The 23,609-nt window shown below is 38.5% G+C and overlaps 1 protein-coding gene across 1 annotated transcript in view; it reads left to right on the top strand.

Annotated features, from left to right (window-relative positions):
• TGFB2 (transforming growth factor beta 2) overlaps window positions 1-23,404 on the top strand; it is a 90,500-nt gene extending 67,096 nt beyond the window's left edge. The window contains exons 2-7 of the mRNA XM_081314756.1: window positions 1,640-1,803; window positions 16,170-16,302; window positions 16,409-16,519; window positions 17,671-17,842; window positions 19,464-19,617; window positions 21,320-23,404. Of these exons, the coding sequence (XP_081170882.1) occupies window positions 1,640-1,803; window positions 16,170-16,302; window positions 16,409-16,519; window positions 17,671-17,842; window positions 19,464-19,617; window positions 21,320-21,478 (893 nt within the window). The 3' untranslated portion in view covers window positions 21,479-23,404. The remainder of the gene's footprint in view (window positions 1-1,639; window positions 1,804-16,169; window positions 16,303-16,408; window positions 16,520-17,670; window positions 17,843-19,463; window positions 19,618-21,319) is intronic.
• The last annotated feature ends 205 nt before the right edge of the window (window positions 23,405-23,609 follow it).

The raw sequence follows: 23,609 nt of genomic DNA, 5'->3' as shown, positions 1-23,609 counted from the left end.
ACAAACAATGTTGAAAAGTGACATTGCTCTGTTTCGGTCTCAGGATTTGTAACTGGGCCTTTCAGCACTGCTTTCTGATAACTTTTGTAAACTGCAGACACTAAAAATGAATTTTGAGAACTTTTTTTTTTGCAATCAATGAGTATCAGTATGCTAGACCTGCTTTTACATCTAAAGTTATTTATATTTTTATTTTTTTTAAAAAAACTATTCAGTGGCATGACTGTGGCTGAAATGCTTCCTTTTCTTGAGTGCTTTCAAATCTTGAAAATGTTATTCAGGAATGGTTCACCACTTTCAAAGTGGTGAAAGCTGTGGTCAGTGTAAGCTGTGAAGATTTTGAAGTCCACATTGTTGCCTCAGTTGGCACTTTCTCACTACACAATAACCACAGCATGGTTTGCTGAGCTGGGCTGTCCACGATCATGCATTCATGGTTTAGAAATAGTTATTCTGTGGGCAGTTAATTGCTAAATGGGTGGCCAGGTTTTTTTTTTATGGGCTTACAACTCATCAGCTGTTGTGGCATCTTACCCCAATGGTTTGGTTAGTATTTCAAGGGGCTGCCCAAACAGGTAGCAGGGTAGCTGAGAAGTAAAAACCGTTCTCACAACTCTTGCTTTCCTGCTTTGTTTACTTGTCTGCAGAGGCACATTGGGGTTGATTTTTAAACGCAAAGCAAAAAAGGGGAAGGACTAGTATTTCTCCAACCCACCCAGAGGAAATAATATATACTTTTGGTTAATTACAAAAGAAAGAGAAACTGTATATGATTGTGTGCTTCTGTTACATCACTCCCCCCGCCAAATCAGTTAGGATACCTGCTCTCAGTTGCCCCACAACTACTGCTGGTGGAGTACAGACAAGCTTTTTCCCCCCCTTATTTGTTTGCTGATACATTTATTGCATTGGATTTAGAGCTACTCAACTCCCAAACAACGCTGGGTGGCTTACATCACAAAAATAAGGGGGAAAAATGAAGAAAAAAACATGTACATCTGGAAAAACAGTCCAATACCTAGAAAAGAAACTAATGGGGGCTTAACAATTACCCTAACCCCAGGCTTGGGAGCAAAGCCAGGTTCTTAAAAGATTTGTGCAACTGTTGTAGGTTAGGAAACAAACAGCTTTCCAGGGGAATACTGTACATAAGTTCTCCCACTTACAGTTAGTTCTAATGCAAATGGGATCACTCATACTGAGTTTGGCTGGGAATTCTGGTAGATGTAATCCCAGCACATTTCAGGGCTAACTAAATGAGGTAGATTGGGTTTTCCTGTTTGAAATAACCATCACAAACCAGTAGCTACTGGTTTTTATGGAACTATTTGGGTCATTTTTAAAAATATAACTATCATGAGTATGCCGCAACTTATAATCATGCTTGCTTTCAAAGAATAGGGTTAAATGCATGCCCTGAAATAAACTTGGGAATGTTTTTTTTCTGATCACTATTAATCTGCTGTTTTTGTAACCAAACACATATGTTTGTTTATCTGATTAAACAGTTAATGATATCAAAATTGATTGCTGGAAGTTGTATCATCCTAAAGACATTTCCGTCACTGTTTCTGGGATCTGTCTTATGTTGCAGTCTGTAAAAAAAAAGCAATGTATTTATAATTTTAATTTCTTGCAGATTTCATCTCATCAAGCAATCAAAACCCGTATTTTAGAAGAGTGAGGTTTGATGTTTCAGCAATGGAGAAAAATGCTTCCAACTTAGTGAAAGCGGAATTTAGAGTCTTCCGCTTACAGAATCCAAAAGCTCGTGTATCAGAACAACGGATAGAACTGTATCAGGTAAAGCTTTGATTATTGCAGCTTTTATGTTTTTTTAATATGCGATTTTTTTCTATAGCACATTTAGACACTGTAGAGTTAAATAGATAGTAATATTCATTCTCTCTTCTTTGGACACTTTGGGAAATGTAGTTTATGAGAAGAGATCTCAGGCTCTGCACAGAGGAATCTCATTCATTAAATTTATTTTCTGATCCCTCTTTTTTAGATTTGCTATGTGAGTCCAGGAGAAGCAAATTTTCCAGGCCAAAAGCCATGTTGCATACCTCATTCCAAAAAACAGGAATGAGACTAGGATAAAAAATAAAAGTGATTTCATTTCATTTGGATTGCATTAAAATTACACATAGATAACATGATTAACCTGAAATTGTCTGATTGGTAATTCTTCTCCTTTGCTATATTAAACATTACAAATCTGTTACCTCAGACTTTAGTGACTGATGGTTCCAGTTTAAATTAAATTGTGGTTCTGCTAAGGGGGAAAATCAAAATCCTGAAGCTACAACAGACAAGGTGTCAGTTTTCTTATTTCACCAGTGTGAGGAGATCATAATTTGTAACTTACTGGAATGATCCAAGCAATATATGGTCCTTCTTCTGTTGCTCCTGTTGCCACAATGAGATTTAGGGCTAAAAAATCATAAATACTGTACACACGGGAATATGACATTTATTGACATTCACAAGGGCTGGGTCTAGATACACTTTTACTCAGTGTGTCATACTGACTGTAAGATGTATAAACATGTTTATCATTACAGTGTTTCATCTTTTTTAGAAGCAAATCCAGTTCAGCACAGTGCAATTTATTCTCAAATAAATCAAGCACAAGATTGCAGCTTTACTTTGTAAAAAATATGACAGTCCTGGGTGGAGTACTTCTCATCCTCAGTGACCCCACCTGACCTCATTTTGTCTTGCTTCAATTGATGCTGTTTTGTGTTCCATGGAGTTAAAGCCAGGAGCTTGTTTTATTTTGTTTCTAACTGCTCAGTGCCAGCAAGCTCTTTTTATGCTCTTTTTAATTCACTTGCACTTCATATGTAATCTAGTTAAATCAACTTGCTCAGATTTAAGGCCGATTAGTTCCACTGAAGCCAGGGACACCAATCTGGTATACATATTTGTATTTCCAAGTAATCTATGCTAAAGTTGTTGTTTTTTAAAAAAAAATATTCTTTTTTTTTAGTTATTTGGCAAATTTCTGTAAAGTTAGGCCCTGACTATTAAGATCCAGCCTTAATACACTATTAAGATCCAGCCTTAATAGACTATTAAGATCCAGCCTTAATAGATTTTTATTCTTGACTTATTTTTGCTACTGAATTAGATTTATAGATTGCCAAATCCAAAGACCGTAGGCAGGTTACACAGTTAAAATAGCATACAAATACAATATGAAAACTACATTGATAAACACAACACGTTGGGGAGAAAAATACACTTAGATACTAATAAAACTATAAAACTTCTGCACTGCACCATTCAGTTGGAAACCCATCAAAAACAAGGGTTTTTCTCAATTTCATAGCTTGGATTGTCTCTGCAATTTCCTGTTATGGTTGTCCCAAGTTCTTTTCATATTTTTGATGGATCTCTTCTGTTTAATTTGTTCCCCCAGTTTAGTAATTTGCTGTTCAGTTATAGATGTCTCCAGTTTATATAAATGATTTTTTTTTAAAAAAATAACCATAAAAATAGTGTGGTCCAGTGGTTAAATCACCAGATTACAAACCAGGAGGCTGAGTTTTTAGTCAAGCCTTAGGCATGAAAGCCAGCTGGGTGACTTTGGGTCAGTTTATTCTCCCTCAGAGGGTTATTGCTGTGGGAAAAGAGGAGAAAGAGGAAGAAATACTAGGTATGTTAGCTGTCTTGAATTATTACAGGTAATCCTTAACTTACGACCACAATTGAGTCAAAAATTTATGTTGCTAAGTGAGGAATTTGTTAAGTGAGTTTTGCTGCATTTTGCAACTTATCTTGCCACATTTTTTAAGTGAATCACTGTAGTTGTTAAATTAGTAACATGGTTGTTAAGTGAATCTGGTTTCCCCCTCTGCTTTTGCAAAGGTGATCACATGACCCCGGGACACTGCAACTGTCATAAATGTGAGTCAGTTTTCAAACATCTGAATGTAAATCACGTAACCATGGGGATGCTGCAATGGTCATAAGGGTGAGAAATGGAGATAAGTCACTTTTTTCAGTACCGTTGTAACTTTGAATGGTCACTAAGCAAACTGCTGTAAGTTGAGGACTACCTGTATTTTAAAAAGACAGGATTAAAAAAAAAAACTAAGAATTTCTGGCTCAGCACTGTAACAGACCATTCTTTGCCTGAATTGCCAATGAAGTTTTGCTGTTGTTTCTGTCTGTGAGTCTATAACCTGTCAGCTTTCTTCTCTAGATCTCCAGTAATTCCAATTAACTAATAAAATTATTTTAAAAGCTTGGGGGAGGGGAGGAAATAAAATGATTAAACAATCTCAAATATCCAGCGTCTCTTCCTTTGCTTATAAAAATGGTTGACAAATCCAGGAATTACTGGAATTTAATCATATAAAAGGTTGAATGTTATGGGAATCTCTTGAACACATATTCTCAGTAGCATTTTTGTTGATTTTGTGACATCTTTATTTTATTAAGAAACTTCTTGCATAGAAAGAAAAATAAACTCTGACACATTTCTAGTTTACAAATAGGCATTTGAAAAAGAAATAGGCATTGTGACATGGAGGGCAAGCAAAGAGTGGAAGTACCTTGAAACATGCTCTCATTTTAAACGGTTGTAGCAGTTTGTTTTTATGGTAGTTCATTAGCTACTATAAAGCTATAGCAGACATATACTATAGTCTATACCAGGGATCTTCAAACTTGGCCCTTTTATGACTTGTGGATGCTGGCTGAGGAATTCTGGGAGTTGAAGTCCACAAGTCATAAAAGGGCCAAGTTTGAAGACCCCTGGTCTATACAGACTATAAAACAAGAGTGGGTTCAAGTGATTTTCCATGGAAACAATGTCATGTTTTGACAGCACATGAAGTATCATGAAAAATAGAGCCAAAATTCTGGGTTTTACTGCGGCTCTTATCAGGGTCTTTAGCATACCTAGATACTTGATAAGCTTGTGGAAAGAATGGAATGTACCATACCACATGGAAAAGGAGAAGGAAAACGTTTTAGAGGGCAGGTGCTGCAATAGTCTATTGTGTCCCAATAGGTGGTATTGTTTAATTGAGGGGGCCAGAGCCATATTGATTCAGATGGGCAGGAACCTTGGGAGATAGGAGGAGGACCTATGCCCTGAAAAGCTTTATGGGTGTCGGTCAACACCTTGAATTGCACCTGGAAGCCTAATGGTGACCAGTGCAACTCAATAAGTAATAGTCTCATATAAACGTACTGTGGCATTACCAACCTTGCTTGTGCTGTTACATTCTGGTTCAACTGCAGCTTCCATAGAACTGCAGCTTCTATAGAACTTGAACAGCATCATATAGAAGACCAACTCTGTGGTGGCTGAAGCATGAGTGATAGTCTAGAAGGCCTTCTGATCCATGAGCAGACACAGCTGCCACACAAGACAAAGTTGTACGAGGGCCCTCTTGGTCGCAGCTAACATTGTTCATTGAACAGGAGCTGTGAATTTAAGACAATCCTCAGACTGGGTACCACTACTGAATGGGGGAGTGAAACCCCACCCAAACTGAAGATGGAGACAACCCAAATCCAGAGTCTCCCCAAAACTTCATCCACTCTTAATGATAGTAGATAATATATGTGACATAGAACAAAACAAAAGAGAACAGAACAGAATAACAGAATTGGAAGGGACCTTGGAGGTCTCTAGTCCAATCCCCTGCTCAGGCAGGAAACCCTATACCATTTCAGGCAAATGACTGTCCAGTCTCTTCTTAAAAACTTCCAGTGTTGGAGCATTCACAATTTCTGGAGGCAGGTCCACTGATTAATTATTCTAATTATCAGGAAATTTCTCCTTAGTTCTAGGTTGCTTTTCTCCTTGATTAGTTTCCATCCATTGCTTCTTGTCCTGCCCTCAGGTGCTTTGGAGAATAGCTTGACTCCCTCTTCTTTGTGGCAATCCCTGAATATTGGAGCACTGCTATCATGTCACCCCTAGTCCTTCTTTTCATTAAACTAGACATACCCAATTCCAGCAACCATTTTTAATATGTTTTAGCTTCCAGTCCCCTGATCATCTTTGTTGCTTTTCTCTGCACTATTTCTAGAGTCTCAACATATTTTTTACATTGTGGTGACCAAAACTGCATGTATTATTCCAAGTGTGGCCTTTCCAAGGCATTGTAAAGTGGTATTAACAGTTCATATGATCTTGATTCTATCCCTCTTAATGCAGCCTAGCACTGTGTTGGCTTTTTTTGGCAGCTGCAGCACACTGCTGGCTCATGTTTAAGTGATTGTCCACTAGGACTCTGAGATCCCTCTCACAGTTACTACTATTGAGCCAGGTACCTCCTATACTGTATTTGTGCATTTGGGTTTTTTTACCTGTATTTGTGCATTTGGTTTTTCTCACTATTGAATTTCATTTTGTTAGATAGTGCCCAGTGTTCGAGTCTGTCCAGATCCTTCTGTATCTTAAGCCTATCTTCTGGAGTGTTGGCTATTTCTTCCAGCTTAGTGTCATCTGCAAGTTTGATGAGTTCCCCATCTATTCCCTCATCCAAATCATTGATGAAGATGCTGAAAAGTACTGGGCCTAAAACAGAGCCTTGGGTACCCCACTGCATACTTCCCTCCATGTAGATGCAGTTCCATTGAGGACCACATGCTGAGTGTGGTTGGTCAGCCAGTTACAAATCCATCTGGTGGTGATGCTGTCTAAGCCACATTTTTCTATCTTACCTAGTAGTAGGTTATGATCAAGGAAGACTGCAGGTAGTCCTCAACTTAGGACCAGTCATTTATTAATCTTTTGAAGTTGTGATAGAGCCCCCCCCAAAGGTACTTACAACCCAAATTAGAAACTACAATTCCCAGGTCACCCACAGTCATATGACTGCCTTTTGAGTGCTCAACAGTCAGCTAGCATTTACTGGACATTTGCAATGTCCCACAGTCATGTAATTGTGATTTGCAACATTTTTGTCAGAAACCGCTGTTTACTTCCATTTTCCAATAAAAAATACCCCACAGTAAACAATAAGTTCACTTAACGATCACAGCATTTGTAAAATCAGGTGCGGTTATGTGATGACCTGTTTAATAACTGCCCCAATCTATGACCATAGTTGCAGGCTCAATTATAGTAATGAGTTGAGGGCTACCTATATAGGATTTTGAAAATTCCAAGAGGCACATATTTTTTATTTATGAACTGAAAGACAGCATAAAATAACATCCATAGTAATAGCTTTCATTGTGGCTTCTGGTTCCGGATCTCAGTGTGGCCAGACGTGTGAGGGAATCACTCCTCACGTTGCCTGGATTTCTTCATCGGGGGCCCCCTGTAAAGGGTTCAAAAGTCACCCTGGATGGGCGACTAGCGGGGGAGAGGTCTCTCCAGTCGGCAGTAGAAGGGTGGCAGCCCTCCCTTCGGCTTGGAGCTACTCTCCAAACCGAAGAAGAAAGGATCCGCCACTCCCATGGCCCATCGTTTAGCCATTTCCTGCTGAAGCGAAAGCACAACAAAGCACTTGAAAACTGGGTGAGAATTGTCTTCTTTTCCTAATCGTCTACTTTGCCTGTCAAAAGCTTCCTGAATTTGCTTCCCCTTGTGAGGAGAGAGGGAAGAGATCTTTGGTTTTTCCCCCCCACCCTCCTTAATAGCGGCCTTTATCTACATTGGGAGAGGAAAAAAAAGCCTTGTACTAAAGAATACTTATTAATTGGACTTACTGCCTTTCTACTTTTGGCCCAAAGTTCCTATATTTACAGAAATGGACTATTCTACCTATTAGTCTAAAAAAGGGAATAAAAATAAATAAATAAATAAAAAGACTCTGTCTGAAAAGGATTTGAAGTAGTGGCTAAGTCTATTACAGCAAATGAATACTACTGGCAAACATGTTTGCTTACATTTTGGGCTATCCTTGGCATTGAGATAAAAACCTGAAACAGCTGGAGATGAATTTGGCTTAGACCTGTGGAGGTGGACACTTACTGATTTTTGTTTGAAAAATAGCCACCACTAAGGACTAATTATAAATACTACAAAATGGAGAAGGATCAGCCATAAACCTTTATACTTGAAACAATCTATAGAATCACTGAGATGTCTATCTCCAGATTTAATAATTTATATGCCAACCTTAATTTACAAGTGGAAACCCAGACTGCAACTAAAGAATTTACACTTCAGAATATAACAAAATTGGAAGGTACTACTATTGAGACAGAGGAATATAAGCAACAACAACAAAGTACTGAAAAAACTAATATCCAAAACCTGACTTTACTCAAAGAACCTTCAATTTTTAAAGTACAAGGAACTACTACTATGACAGACAATCCTAAAGACCAACAACAATCAAGGAAAAAACTTAATACTCAACTTTTGAGCCTACAATTTCAGAAGTACACTACATGCAAGATAGTGATGCCAATATAGAGGACGTCGAAGACCAACAAAGACAAAAGCTTGGACAGTCAACTACTAACTACAAAACTGGATAAGATTTTCTACTCAAAACAGGTCAACCCAGATAGAAGAAGAATCCAGACTGAATTGCAGACAGAGATGTTAGAGCAAATAAAGAGAATGGAATTAACATGGCAACAATATAATGACTATAAATGGTTCAACTTTTGTACATTGCTGATGGTTGGATGGCCTCCTCTGGTGCAAATAATATGCATGCGAGCAAAGGAAGACCTACTTGGCAATTTAAAGCCTTGGGTCTGGAAACCCGACTGGCAAAAAAGAAACCTAGAGTTAGATTTAAAAAATGAATTCCTAGAGAATTATGTAGATCATTCTGTTAGTAATTAGTGACTTATTAGGATCTGAAATAGAAAATATTTGTGAGATAGAATTAAAATGTGTTTAAGTACTTATTAAGCTTATTCCAAATATTATAAATTTATATATTGATAAAATGGAAATTTGGCTTATGGATCCTATGTCTGATGTTAAAATTTTGGTTATGTATAAGTAGAACTAGACTGATAAATATAGACTCTCCAATTGGTAACTTGTGATGTATTAGGATATGAAACAAACAATGTTTATTAAGTAGAAGCTAGCTGTTTAACTATTGGGTGTATGTTAGATGATACAGTCTTTGGTGTAATAAGATAAGGGAACTTTGGGTTGTGAATACTGTTTGGGATGTTAAAGGTTAAACTTGGATACTATAATTAACATCAAAATTAGATAAAATTTAATAACAGGATATAGATATACTTTATCGAAATTGGATTGTCAAAATCTTCTCTAATTCACCATGCTATTCCTAGAAATTTGTTAGTTTAAATACATTGTATTGAATGTTGAGGGAAATAGAGAAGGATGTTATGATAATGTAACCCGAACTATGTATTGAAAACTCTGTTACTCAATTGATGACTACCCAGGTATCATAATGCTTTCTAAATATATAGGTTGTAAATTGAAAAACTAATAAAACTTGTTTAAAAAAAAGTAATAGCTTTCATGGTTTCATGGTTCTGATTTTTAATCAAACCTAGCATGTTTCAGGCAAGTGATAGTCAAAAAGAATTTTGATTAGTGATGAATTTGTATTTATTCCTGATAATTTCTGAACACTTCTAAACTATTTGTGTTGTTTCAGCCTTTTTCTGAACTGTGACCATCCTATTTATGCATTCTTTATATACTTTATATTTTGACAATATAAAGTGTATAAAGCAGAAACAATGGTAAGGTATTAAGATGTCTTCTATCACTGAAGGTATGTTTTGGCTAACTAGTATGATGAAGAACAATACTTTTATAATGAAATTCTTCTGCCCCAATTTTCTTCAAATCGGTTAATCTCCATAAATTATATTAGAATATGATTAATCAAAAGCAACTATCAATTGATTTCCCCTAGGGGAATCTGCTAATGCAAGTGGATACACTGGAGGAAATCTGGTGTAATATGGCAGCTTTATTGTGGGAAGTATCAGTACTTGTGTTAAGGACAAAACTGACAGGCAACTAATGACAGCTATTGTATTGTAGCCCATCCCATTGTTTTTTCAATAAAAACCTCATTGCACACTTACCTGTACACTTGTCTTCAGTTCTTTGCATGGCTACAGATGGGTACAATGAAATACACTAGATTCACAGTAATCATTTCTCAAGCAAGCCAAAAATAAATTACATTTTCAGTATTTTCACAGCTTAATACATTTTAACCTCTAGCAGGAAAAGAAATCTTGGCAAAGATGACTTTTTGATAAAATATATTTGGCTCAGGAAGAAAGACAAACTTAGAGCACTGTTTTACCCTTATGTAAGCTGTAGAGATTACAGGCACTGAGGTGTGGTACTTATAGCAGCCAAGATAAAGAACTGGCATCGAAATAAAAGATGAAAGCATCAGAGAAAAGATAGTTGTGCAGGCCCATGGTAGCTTTCCCTTAGAACCCTAACGTATTTAAATGGTTTTTTTCACAGATACGAATGCTAGAAATTTTCATTTTTAAACTATGCTAGTTTTTACCATGATAAGTACAAACAGAGGAAATGGAAGCCACTTTTAAGAGACTGTACGAACAATTAATATCCACTATAGTTGTGTTACCTTCATACAAGCTATAAGTGGGTTTATGTAGTGTGCCACATGTCCTTGTTATTTGCAATCTTGCATGATGAACGTGCTTGGCAAGATCACAGGAAGCGGATCACAGAACTATCGGCTTTAAAACATTTGGCAAGTCCTATGTACCTTTTGTATTTTGGCAAGTATGCTGCACCTCGTACAATAGCTTGTTAAGGTCCACACTCTGTACTCAGTGCCTGCCAGATACAAAGCTGACTAAAGCCAAAAGAAAGACCCCGACTGTCTTCTGCGGAACTATTTCCCTTTGCAGCCACATAGCTTTAAGGAAGTCCAGCTGATGGAATAACATGACCTGCAGAATTTAGCAGGTGGCTGAAGTTGCCAAAAACCCTGCTGTCAAAAGTTATTCATGGGAAATATCCTGGAAATACTTTTCAGCAAACAGTCAACAACATTAATCACTTTCAAGCAAGTGAGAGAGAAGCAGGCATTTGTGCTAAGGCCACTGCTTAATATTTGGGCATAGTAAGAGGCAAAATGGTCTGTTTATTATATTTACTATGTTATACTGTGTAATATTTAGTATGTTTATTAAACTGACAAGTCTTCTTTCCTCTGTGAAGTTAAAGAAACCCTGTATGGCCCTCTTTTTCATTTTATCTTCCCAGAGGATGGTGTCTCCTCCCATTTCGTATTCGGGTCTTTTCCCGTGTAAGATTCTACATGGGAAAAGACCCGAATACGCCAAGCAAGTGTATTCTGAATGCTTAACAAACATTTAACATACATACATACATACATACATACATACATATATGTTAACTATTAGATTACCTTGCTAGGCCCCAAACATGGGACAAATCTTTATCTCCTGTGTCAGCCTATCCTGAAGGCCATCGACAGGCAGTAGTCACACCGGTGACAGCTCATATTTGTGTAAATTTTAAATTGCTAACAAAGAATTAAGGGAGACTGATATGCATTTCAAACTTATTAGTTTTCATCAGTCAGCCATACCCTTCCGAGATTCGAACCTGGGCTGATTACACATTAGGAAGTTGTTTTCACCTCTAAGCCACAGGATCTCTCTCGCTTTGTTAGCAGAGAAGCAAGGGGAGATATATGACAAATGCTTGTTAACTATTAGATTACCTTGCTAGGCCCCAAACATGGGACAAATCTTTATCTCCTGTGTCAGCCTATCCTGAAGGCCATCGACAGGCAGTACTCACACTGGTGACAGCTCATATTTGTGTAAATTTTAAATTGCTAACAAAGAATTAAGGGAGACTGATATGCATTTCAAACTTATTAGTTTTCATCAGTCAGCCATACCCTTCCGAGATTCGACACAGGAGATAAAGATAAAGGAGATAAAGATAATGATTCGACACAGGAGATAAAGATAAAGGCTGACACAGGAGATAAAGATTTGTCCCATGTTTGGGGCCTAGCAAGGTAATCTAATAGTTAACAAGCATTTGTCATATATCTCCCCTTGCTTCTCTGCTAACAAAGCGAGAGAGATCCTGTGGCTTAGAGGTGAAAACAACTGCCTAATGTGTAATCAGCCCAGGTTCGAATCTCGGAAGGGTATGGCTGACTGATGAAAACTAATAAGTTTTAAATGCATATCAGTCTCCCTTAATTCTTTGTTAGCAATTTAAAATTTACACACACACACACACACACACACACACACACATATATGTGTGTGTGTGTGTGTATGTGTTTTCTGAGGTTTTCGCGGGTGTTTGTATGTGGATCTTTGGTCATTCGGGTTTTTCCCCGCGTAGAATTGAAGGTGTAGGAGCAACGTTTCGACGGAATCCCATCCGTCATCCTCAGGCTGGTGGCTTCAGCTTCCTTTTTCTGGGAGAAGCATGTGGTAGTGGCTGTTTGTTCCTCTTTTTTAAACTGCCAGAGGGGGTGTGTTCTGTGGGTGGAGGTGTGCTCTGATTGGGTGGGGGATTAGGTGTGTTCTGATTGGGTGGGAGTGTGTTTTGAATGGTGGGTGTGTTCTGATTGGGTGGGGTGTGTTTTGAGTGGATGGGCTGGTCTCAGCTGCCAGCCTTAGACCTGAGCTGGTGAGTTGTGCTGCTTTTGTTCGGCTTCGTGTTTGTGGTGGTGCCATGTTTTTATAGTGGGTGTCAGTTTGCTTATTGTGTGGTTTGGAGGGGTTTAAAGTGGCTGATGTTCCAGCTGTGGTTAGGTTTCTGTTTTGTGGTTGTGCGTCGTTATCATTGTGGGTTCGGATTTGCTTTTTGAATGGTTGTGTGGTGGTGATGTCATGTGATGTTGTCATGAGTTTGGGTCTGGTATCATTCTTGGTGGTTGGGACTCGTCTGTCAATCAAGGCGGGTTTCCAAATGGCTGGTAGGCGAGAGGTATCATCTCGTTTGTTCATGCTGTGGGGGCGTTTTTCTATCTCAATGGCTTCTCTGATTATTCTGTTGTTAAAATGTTCAATTTTGGCGATAGTTTTGGTTTTTTTTTAAATCAATTTCATGTCCCGTGGCTTCAAAGTGTTGGACCAGGGATGAAGTTTGTTCTCCCTTTCTGAGTGAGTTTTTGTGCTCTTCAATGCGTGCACTTATTCTTCTGTTGGTCTGTCCGATGTATGTGGTGGGGCAGGTGGTGCATGGGATTTCGTATACTCCTTGGTTTTCTAACCCAATTATGTCTTTGGGGTTTCTTAGGATGGTGGATATTTTTCTGTCTGTGTAGAATGCTGTTTTGTTGTTGTGTTTTTGGAGGATCTTGCTGATTCTGTCTGTGGTCCCTTTTAAGTATGGGAGGAGGGCTTTGCCATTTTCTTGTTCTCTGTCTTGGGTTTCTGTGTGTATATATATATGTGTGTGTGTATGTATATATATATATATTTGTTGTTGTTGTTAGTTGCGAAGTCGTGTCCGACCCATCGCGACCCTATGGACAATGTTCCTCCAGGCCTTCCTGTCCTCTACCATCTTCTGGAGTCCAGTTAAGCTCACGCCTACTGCTTCAGTGACTCCATCCAGCCACCTCATTCTCTGTCGTCCCCTTCTTCTATTGCCCTCAATCTTTCCCAGCATTAGGCTCTTCTCCAGTGAGTCCTTCCTCCTCATTAGGTGGCCAAAGTATTTGAGTTTTAGCTTCAGGATCTGGCCTTCTAAAGAGCAGTCAGGGTTGATCTCCTCTAGGACTGACCGGTTTGATCGCCTTGCAGTCCAAGGGACTCGCAGGAGTCTTCTCCAGCACCAGAGTTCAAAGGCCTCAATTCTTTTGCGCTCAGCCTTTCTTATGGTCCAACTTTCACTGCCATACATTGCAACTGGGAAGACCATAGCCTTGACTATACGCACTTTTGTTGACAGGGTGATGTCTCTGCTTTTTAGTGTGCTGTCTAGATTTGCCATGGCTTTCCTCCCTAGGAGCAAGCGTCTTTTAATTTCTTGACTACAGTCCCCATCTGCAGTGATCTTGGAGCCCAGGAAAATAAAATCTGTCACTACCTCCATTTCTTCCCCATCTATTTGCCAGGAATTAAGAGGGCCGGATGCCATGATCTTAGTTTTCTTAATGTTTAGTTTCAACCCAACTTTTGCACTCTCCTTCTTCACTCGCAACAAGAGACTCTTCAGTTCCTCTTCACTTACATATACATATACATATACACATATATATATATATCTGCTTGCTTTTCATAATTGCTTTCAAGAGAGAGAGAGAGAGTTGGAAGTAAATAAAAAACCTTGTGATATGAGATGGTGAAATAACCTTTTGAGTATGATCGAACTATATCTTGAATAATGAAATGGCTGAATCTTATTACCTGGATTCTTTTCAGGCCAATGTTTAGATCAGGGATGGCATTGGTAAAAAATGCTTGCTCCTGACCTTTGGAGTGGGATGGGGATGATGCAGCTGTCCTGGCTCTCTCAGGAGCTTTTGGTCTCTCAGTGAGTTTTGATACATTGATACTAAGGTATGCTTCTGGACTGGCTCCAGGGGTTGGGAGTAGGAGACAATATTTTACAGTGGTTCTCCTTTCTCCATGGCCGGTTCCAGTCAGTGTTGATGGGGGAAGAAAGTTCAAGCCTTAGGCTCTGCAGGGTGGGTTGCCTCGGGGCTTGAGTCTTTCACCTCTACACTTTAACCTATATGATTGCTGTGGGAGGTTATCCAGCAACATGGGGTACAGTTTCATCAGTATGTTGGTGATATGCAATTATCTACCCTGGGCCAAGCAAGTGATACTATTGTGGAGTTATTGAAGTTCCTGGAAGCTGTAAGGGTCTGGATGGGATCGAACCAATTTTGGCTGTATCCTGGCAAGATGGAGTGGCTTTGGGGTTTTAGCCCTGTGGGACTTGGTAATTTATCTTTTTTTTTTTTACTCTGGATGGGATTGCACTTCGCCAAACAAGAGTGGGGGCACAATTTAAGAGTCCTTCTGGATGCACGGCTCCTGTTTGATGAGCAAGTGGCAGCCATATCTAAGGGAGGGGGAGGTCACTCATGCTTTAGTTACCTCCAACCTGGATTATTGCAATATGCTTTACATGGGGCTGCCCTTAAAGACCATTTGAAAGTTACAACTGGTCCAGAATACAACAGCTGCCACTAGGTTTGCCCATGTTACATTTTTATTGAGTGAGCGCATTGGCTTCAGTTTTCTTTCAGATGCAATTCAAAGTGCTGATTATCACATTTAAAGTTCCACATGGCAAGGATTCTGACCATTTGTGGCACCACCTTTCCCTAGAATATATCCACATCCCACTAGATCAGATGGGGTGGGCATGTTCCAAGTCTCAATCTAAGTTTCAATCTAAGTATCATATTATCATCTTGAAAGCCATTTTTGGTCTTGATCTCATATTTCAGGCATTAAGAAGTGCTGTATTCTTAGTGCAGTCATGAATACTAGAAATTGTCTTGTATTACAGTGATCCATGTTTCAAAAATGCAAAATTCTAGTAATGTAAAAAAAATTATCGGAGGACCAGATTTATCCATTTTTTTCTGATAAAGAAACACTACAAAAACATTACATTTGTTACAAAAGGTACACTTGGGTATAAAAGTCTTGAAACCAATTCTATCTACCTTGCCTTGGTTTAAAACATTGTTAGGGTTACTTTAACATAAAGAAAAGGAACTGAATCATAGTCAATTAAATAAAAAAAGAATGACATCAGGAAATTTGCTTAAATGTATTTCAAGTTATGGTAAAGCAGTAAAAGTTTGAGTACAAAATCTCCGTTTGACGAAAAGAATCTCACTTGTGCAGTTCAGCTGCATATCTCTACAAAATATTTCAAGATTTTTTTTCTTGTAATTCTGTTGTGTCACAGTTGATCAAAGCATTATGTCGAAATTTGCTTTCATGACATTGATATAAATAGATAGATAGATAGATAGATAGATAGATAGATGGATGGACGGACGGACGGACGGACGGACAGACAGACAGACAGACAGACAGACAGACAGACAGACAGACAGACAGACAGACAGACAGACAGACAGATAGATAGATGGCACAACCTCTTGAGGCTTATAGTGATTTTCAGTATTCTGTTTTGAGTCCCCTTTAGCTATTTTTTCAAATTAAATTGTGAGAACTCCATGTCACAGAATATAGATGTTCTTGTTTTGCAGATGATCAAAAATAAAGATCCCACATCACCTACACAACGCTATATTGATAGCAAGGTCGTGAAAACAAGAGCTGAGGGTGAATGGTTATCTTTTGATGTAACTGAGGCTGTACATGAATGGCTCCATCACAAAGGTGATAGTAATTAATTATTTTAGAGTTAACCTGTATTAAATTTGAACAGTTTGAAGTCTTGCCTGACCTGATGTAAGGTAAATTTTCTTTCTCTTATATTTTGCAGACAGGAATTTGGGACTTAAGATCAGTTTACATTGTCCGTGCTGTACATTTGTGCCTTCAAATAATTATATTATCCCAAACAAAAGTGAAGAATTAGAGGCAAGATTTGCAGGTAATAACTAAACATTTAAAAATAAAGTAATTTTGTAATAAATGTGAAATGTTTCATTAGATCTTATAATATGCCCAGTACTGCTAAACTCAACTAATGAAGAAAAATATGGAGTGTCAGATGGTATTCATCTTGCAACTTGCTTAGGGATTCTCGATTTTGACCATCCAGCCATAACTCTTTTAGTGCCAATAGATATCAGCACTCATGCTCAGAGAATCAGAATGTAAATGACTAATTTAAATCCTGTCCATTATCTAACTGGTGACCTTACATGTATGTGAAAGGTACATTCAAGCATACTAATGGAGTCTATATCATAACGCAGGTAACTAGATTCACATATAGTCCCTGCGTCCCTGAGACTGATTCTCTAGCTCAGGGGTGTCAAACTCAATTTCATTGAGGGCCGCATCAGCATTGCGGTTGCCCTCAGGGGGCTGGGTGGGTGTGGCCTGAGTGGGCGTGGCCTACTGGGTGGGCATGGCTAAAGTGCGTATGGCACTACTGGGTGGGCATAGCCAGCTCTACATCATTCGCATCAAGGGTGCCTATGGGGGCCTGGGCAGGAGTGGGACAGATCTGAGGGTCTCTGGCAGGAGGAGGGTCTCTGGGCCAGGGCCAAGGCAGTGGGGGCCGTTCCCTCACTGTTTCCAGGATGGCTTCGCGGGCCGCATGAAACCACTTCGCGGGCCGGATCTGGCCCCCAGGCCTTGTGTTTGACATGTCTGCTCTAGCTGCTTCTTTTATATCTCCATCTCCCCTGGATCTAAAGTGACACACTATTGTCTATTATCCCTACACTGAAATGAATTAATATTTGCTTGGGATTAAATAAATATTATATGGATAATTGTAATAATTGTGGGACAAGGAAACCTATAACCCATCATATGACTAATAATTGATATGAATGAAGCAAGTGTTCCTGATCTGAAATGATGCAAAGATAATAAGAATATAGGGTATTTAATTCAATGTATGTAGGTCCCTGCTTCCCACATTCATGTATCAGCATGTCTTAAATCAGCCCAGCTGATGCCAGCACACCTGATTATTCTATGATTTGAGTTTCTTGTGAAGAGATACTTTATATAATTTGTTCCAAAAAAAGCAACACAATATTTATTACCAAAATGTATTTTTTAAAGGTATTGATGACCACCCTTATTCCAGTGGTGAGAAAGCTTTAAAGTCGAGTAGGAAAAAATACAGTGGGAAGAGCCCACATCTTCTGCTAATGTTGTTACCCTCCTACAGACTTGAGTCGCAACAATCCAGTCGGCGGAAGAAGCGTGCTTTAGATGCAGCTTATTGTTTTAGGTAATTACATTATAAGATGTTATAGACTTTTATGCATGCATAAAAATATTAATGCAGCCCATTTTTTAAAAAAAACTGCTTTTTATTTATAATTTTAACAGCATTCTAGTGAAAGGAATATGTCACTTCCCATCCCCTCCCCACCCACATAACTTTGGATAAAAGTTTGTATTTCTCTGGATTTCTTCCTCAAAGTCTTGAAGGGCTACAGCTGCTGTAGGACTTGGGGGGGCTGCTTTGAAGAAGATACTTGGCCAAGAAACCATTGAGCAGCTGCTTCATAACTTCAACAAGCATATCAAGAATTCAGCAAGGGGCTTCATACACATCAGATTATATGTTCAGCCCTAAATCTCATTTGTTCATTTTCTGGCATTTTATACTAACTGCAATTTAACTGAAGAATAACATTTGCTTTTATTAGCACCTTTGTTAAAATCTCTGTCACATTTTGGCTGTTTTTGCTAGTTCAAAAGGTAGGCTATCTCCAATTTGAAAAATTAAACAAATTGAATTCTTATGCTCTAGTAAAATGTCTCAAATGTATAGAACAAGAGCATATGTTCAAAATCATGTAATAATTGAGCAGCTGCTAATGTACTGCCAGAAATCAGAAAATGTGGCTAAAGGTCTGTCCTGTGCTTGGAATCAGTTAGTGTCTGAATGGGGAGGAATTGAGGCTTGGTTGCATCCAGAGGCAGTGGCTTTTCAAAGCCTTCTGATGCCAGCTTTTTCCATTTTTGAAAGGACTGCATTTCCTGTGCAAAACTGGCTTGTAATAGGGGGATTTTCCTGGACTCACAACCCCAGGACAAGAATTAGGTGGCAACAGGAGCTCTAGCAACCGGTCCACACAAACAAGCAAAGTCCCATCCATGAGATGTAGGCCCATCCATGGGATGTAGGCACACAAAACCACACACTCCCCGGTCTGTAGAAAAAACTTTCTCCACAGAACTGGTCCCTGGTGCCCAAAAGGTTGGGGACCTCTGGTCTAGCAAGTTAAGCACATTTTGGGTCTTATCAGTCAAGACATGTTGACTGGCTGGGATGAGGAGATGTGGTTTCTCTGTGGTAGCCCATGCCCTCGAGAACATTTTCTCCTCAAACATTAAGATGACCTCAAACCTGTTGGCTTTTTGTAAGGCCATAAAGACCTGGTAATGTATCTTACCCCACAGTATGTTAAGGGCCCCTTTTCTTGGCTATATTAACATCCATGGCAATAATTTTATTCAATGAATAAAAGACACAGATCAATAGAGAGTATTGTTTTAATGTTGTTATGAAATATGCTTCCCAGAATAACTTGTTCAACTGGGTAGCTATAGAAATCAAACAAATGATACCGGTACATCTTAGTACAAGTTGTACACCTGCTGAATCTGCCATATGGTGCTGAATGCTTAGGAACAACTTCAAAGTCCCTGCTCCTATAACTCATTCACTTTCAGCTAGACCTGGATTAGTTCATTGTTCAAAGAAATTATTCCTTGAAAAACAGAAATGTCTCCTCACTTGCATTTCTGAATGATTTATTGCATTAAGGAATATGTACTGCATAGGAGCATTCCGACTGGCAGAAGCTTATTAAATAACTTGTCTATAACTCCATTTACAGGAACGTGCAAGATAACTGCTGTCTACGTCCATTTTATATTGATTTCAAGAAAGATCTTGGATGGAAATGGATACATGAACCTAAAGGATATCATGCAAATTTCTGTGCAGGAGCTTGTCCCTATTTATGGAGCTCAGACACTCAGCACAGTAGAGTAAGTATTTTAGAAAACTAAGTAATATTAGGTCTATAAAGCAGAACAAAACCTATTTTGTCAGTTTAAAATGATTTTAATTAATTTAATTGATAGATTAATACTTCATTTACCCAACTTTATTTTTTTAAAAAACAGATTAATCTGTTATGGCATATAACATTGACAGAAATTAAGGGAAAGGGAAAGAGCATTTTAAAAGTAAAAAAACTGTACTTCATATCCAGATTGTATATGTAAAGAAACTCAAGTATTCAGTATGCAAAGACTTGGTCCCTGTTCCACTCCTTTAGTATAAAGAATAGCTTTCTTTATCTGGCAGTAAAAAAGGCAAGCAACTCCATGCAGCATCCTGCTGCAAAAAAACCATAAAGAAATATGGATCAGTGGTAAGCATAGCAGTTAGAGTACCTTCAATGAGTAGGAATGGTTCTGATGTCTGATGATAGAAATATGTGTTTCAGATTATAACTGAAAGGATTACAATTTGGAGTGTTTATAAAGGTGTGGGGGGAGGGGCTGTATGGTGCATTTGTTTTTAGTTTATTTTACTTGTTTTCTAACAAGTTTTAAACATTTCATCCCTGACCATAAATAAATGGAAACAATCCATTTATCTTGAGAAGATATGCTTTTAGAGATCAATGGTCATGGAACAATTTCTGTTGTTAAGTGAGTTTTTCCCCATTTTACAATATTTCTTGCCACGGTCGTTAAGTGAATCACTGAAGTTGATAAGCTAGTATCCTGGCTGTGAAGTGAATTTGATTTCCCCATGGACTTTGCTTGTCAGAAGGTTGTGAAAGGTGATCATGTGACCCCATGATGCCGCAGTGGTCATAAGTATGAACCCGTTGCTAAGCATCTGAATGTTGATCATATGATCATGGGGATGTTGCAGAGGTCGTAACTATGAAAAACGGTCATAAGTCACTTTTTTCAGTGCCGTTGTAACTTTGAATGGTCACTAAATGAACTATTGTAAGTCGAGCACTACCTGTAGTTGGAAAGGGCTGGATTACTATGTTCTACTTATGGGTTTCCTGTAAGCATGATTGGCCATTCTGGAAAGGATTTTGGACTGAAAAGGCCCCATCCAACAGGATTTCATTTGTTCTTAGAAGCAAGTTAAAATATGTGGAATTGAAAAACTATCACCAATAGGTCAGGTGAGGCCAGCCCTGATTGGCCGGGCCGGGGTGGGGGAGGGGGGTTGATGGCGAAAAGCAAAATTTTAATGGGACATTTTATTTCTCTCCCTTACTTTTACTTAACAGTTATCTTACATAACTCTATCAACTACTTCCTCAAAAAAAGCCAAAGAATGATATGCAATTTTCAACTCTATCCCCTCTTGTGAAGCCTAGAATCTTGAGAAAACCTTTCATTTTAGAAGTATTCTAGTATTTTCACTGGTGTCTCTTTTTTAATCAACAGCTGTTTCAGGAAAAAAATGTAATTTACTGCTGTGAAAATTTTCTACTGTTTGGACGTTTTACATATCTGTGTTTTTATTGATTCCAGATGTCTAGTCTTATACAGAGGAAAAGAATTTGAGTATAATTACTTTAAATAATAAATTCTCACCATGTCAATGGTGCCATCAGAGCCCTAGGCTCCTTGTTATCCAAAGTTACTTGCCACTGTAATAACTGCAGAATTTGAAGAAATATCTCTTTTCCCCCCTTCTTTTTCCTCCTAGGTGCTTAGCTTGTATAACTCAATCAACCCAGAGGCATCTGCATCTCCGTGCTGTGTATCTCAGGATCTGGAACCCCTCACTATCTTGTATTACATTGGCAAAACACCCAAAATTGAACAGCTTTCAAATATGATTGTAAAGTCTTGCAAATGCAGCTAAGGGATGTATTGGAGCATTTTGGAATATGTATATTTTTTTCCTCTGGAAAGAAAAGCGAAAAAGAAACATTCAAAAGAAGGAAATAAAAATATATATATCATCCATGGTTTTTAAAAAGAAAAAAAGAAAATGAAACGGTACTAGTCTGAATGGATTGAAAGTTGGTTTCACTGTTTCGTGTTTTGTTTTTAAACAGTCATCTGATGCAAAACCGTGAAGCCTTATCCTACATTTCATCTACTTGGTTAGTGAGATAGACATGAAGCATTTTTAGGAAAGCAGAAATACTAACAAGAAAGAAAAGAAAGAAAACGTTTTTAAAAAATAAACACTGGAAGAATTTGTTAAGAGTTCTTATGTGAAAGGAAAAAACAGGAAAAACCCATTAAGTGGAGTTGCTGTATCTATCCCGTGGCTTACTTGATTTTTATATTGTTATGCCATAGATGCCCTATCTGTTCCTTGTAGTTTTTAGAATTAACAGTGCATTATTTATTTTTGTGTAATGCGATCAAACAAGAATATGTATTGCCCTAGGGGTTATGGGGACAGACTAGAAAGAAACAAATAATCAGACCAAATAAATGACTAAAAATGTTTTTAATCTCTGGGGAACATGAACTCAGAAATATCCTGAAAACAATAATTAGTTTATCCCAATTAAAATAGAACTCTGTTATTACATCATTAAGAAAGCCTACTATAAAAGAAAAGCCACGCACACCTTGTTTTCTTGTGGAAAGCCTAAGAGGGCTTCTCATATCATTGTTATAATACTGAGGAGGTTATTAACAAAGGACATTCTGTTTTCGTCTCAAAGACAAATCTATTAAGATTAAAACAACAACTGTAAATGAATAAACTGTCAATTTAGTAAGCCAGTGAAATATTTAACGTGTACCGGTCTCATCTTCAGACCCTAATATGTTGCTGTATAGCTATGCTTTGAGATTGTTTTTGATATATGTAACCACACCTATAATATTAAAAAGGGTGGATAGTAAGAAGCCAGCTAAATTGGAAACATATCTGTAGATCTCTATTGTAAACTATTAAAAAATTAAGTACTTTATGTGTAATGTGTAAATTTTCACCATATTTTTGTATTCTGTTAATACTGTCAACTCTGAAGAATTTGAATTTGGGGGCTCTTGTTGATTACTCAGAATCATGTGCTTCCCTCGAGCTGGCCAGTATAAGTAGAGTCCCCTGTACTTTTAACTTGCACTACAAATACATGTTTTATAATATTTGCTATACATGCGTTTTGTATGTTGTTTTTCATCTCTATGACGCAAGCTTCTTTTTTTTTCCTTTCGGTCTGTATATAGACAGAGGGATAGATTTAAATATTGTTTTGTATAAAATGTATGTATCAAACATCTTAAAAGTCTAAACTTCACACACACAAACACACATTTCTGAAGAAGGGTGATGGGATGAGACTGGAGTCTGCCTTTGGTTGCCCTGTTCTGCTCACAGGAAGTTAGTCCAAAGACAAGACCTGCCAGATCAAAAGGCAGAAGTGAACTTGGCAGTTCTGATGGGCCTGTGCATCACCAGAGAAATCTGCAAAAACTGGTTGTGTGTGGAACTTCACTCCTTTCCTGGGGCACAGCAGATTGAGTACAGAATTATTTTTGACACTACTACTATTGTCGTGTTGGGAGCAACAAAGCACTTCTGGATTGAAGGGATTAAATGTTAACATCACTGTTGCCGGAGGATGCCCAGTTGGGGCTCCTTTCATTTCCTCATTAAGTGATACCACCAAAGTGATACTTATTGATCTACTTGCAGTTGCCTGTTTTCAAACTGCTGAGTTGGCAGGAGCTGGAGAGTGTCCTGTGGCAGCAACCAGGTTTTGAGCTTGCTGACCATCAGCCCACTGTCCTAATCTCATCAGTCACCGTGCTCCTTCATTAATAACTTGGCGTGGGTCCGGATTACCTACGGGAGCACCTACTGCCAGCGTCAACATCCCTCCGTCCTGTGCGCTCCCACAGAGAGGGCCTCCTCAGGGTGCCACCGGTCAGAGAATGTCGGCTGGTGACCCCCAGGGGGAGAGCATTCTCGGTGGGTGCGCCAATCCTTTGGAACCACTTACCAGCTGAAATCCGGATGGCCCCCG

This window comes from Vipera berus (assembly GCF_964194415.1).
Source record: "Vipera berus genome assembly, chromosome: 1".
NCBI lineage: Eukaryota > Metazoa > Chordata > Lepidosauria > Squamata > Viperidae > Vipera > Vipera berus.
Note: the sequence above shows the minus strand (reverse complement) of the source record. Positions and strands in the feature narration are given on the sequence as shown.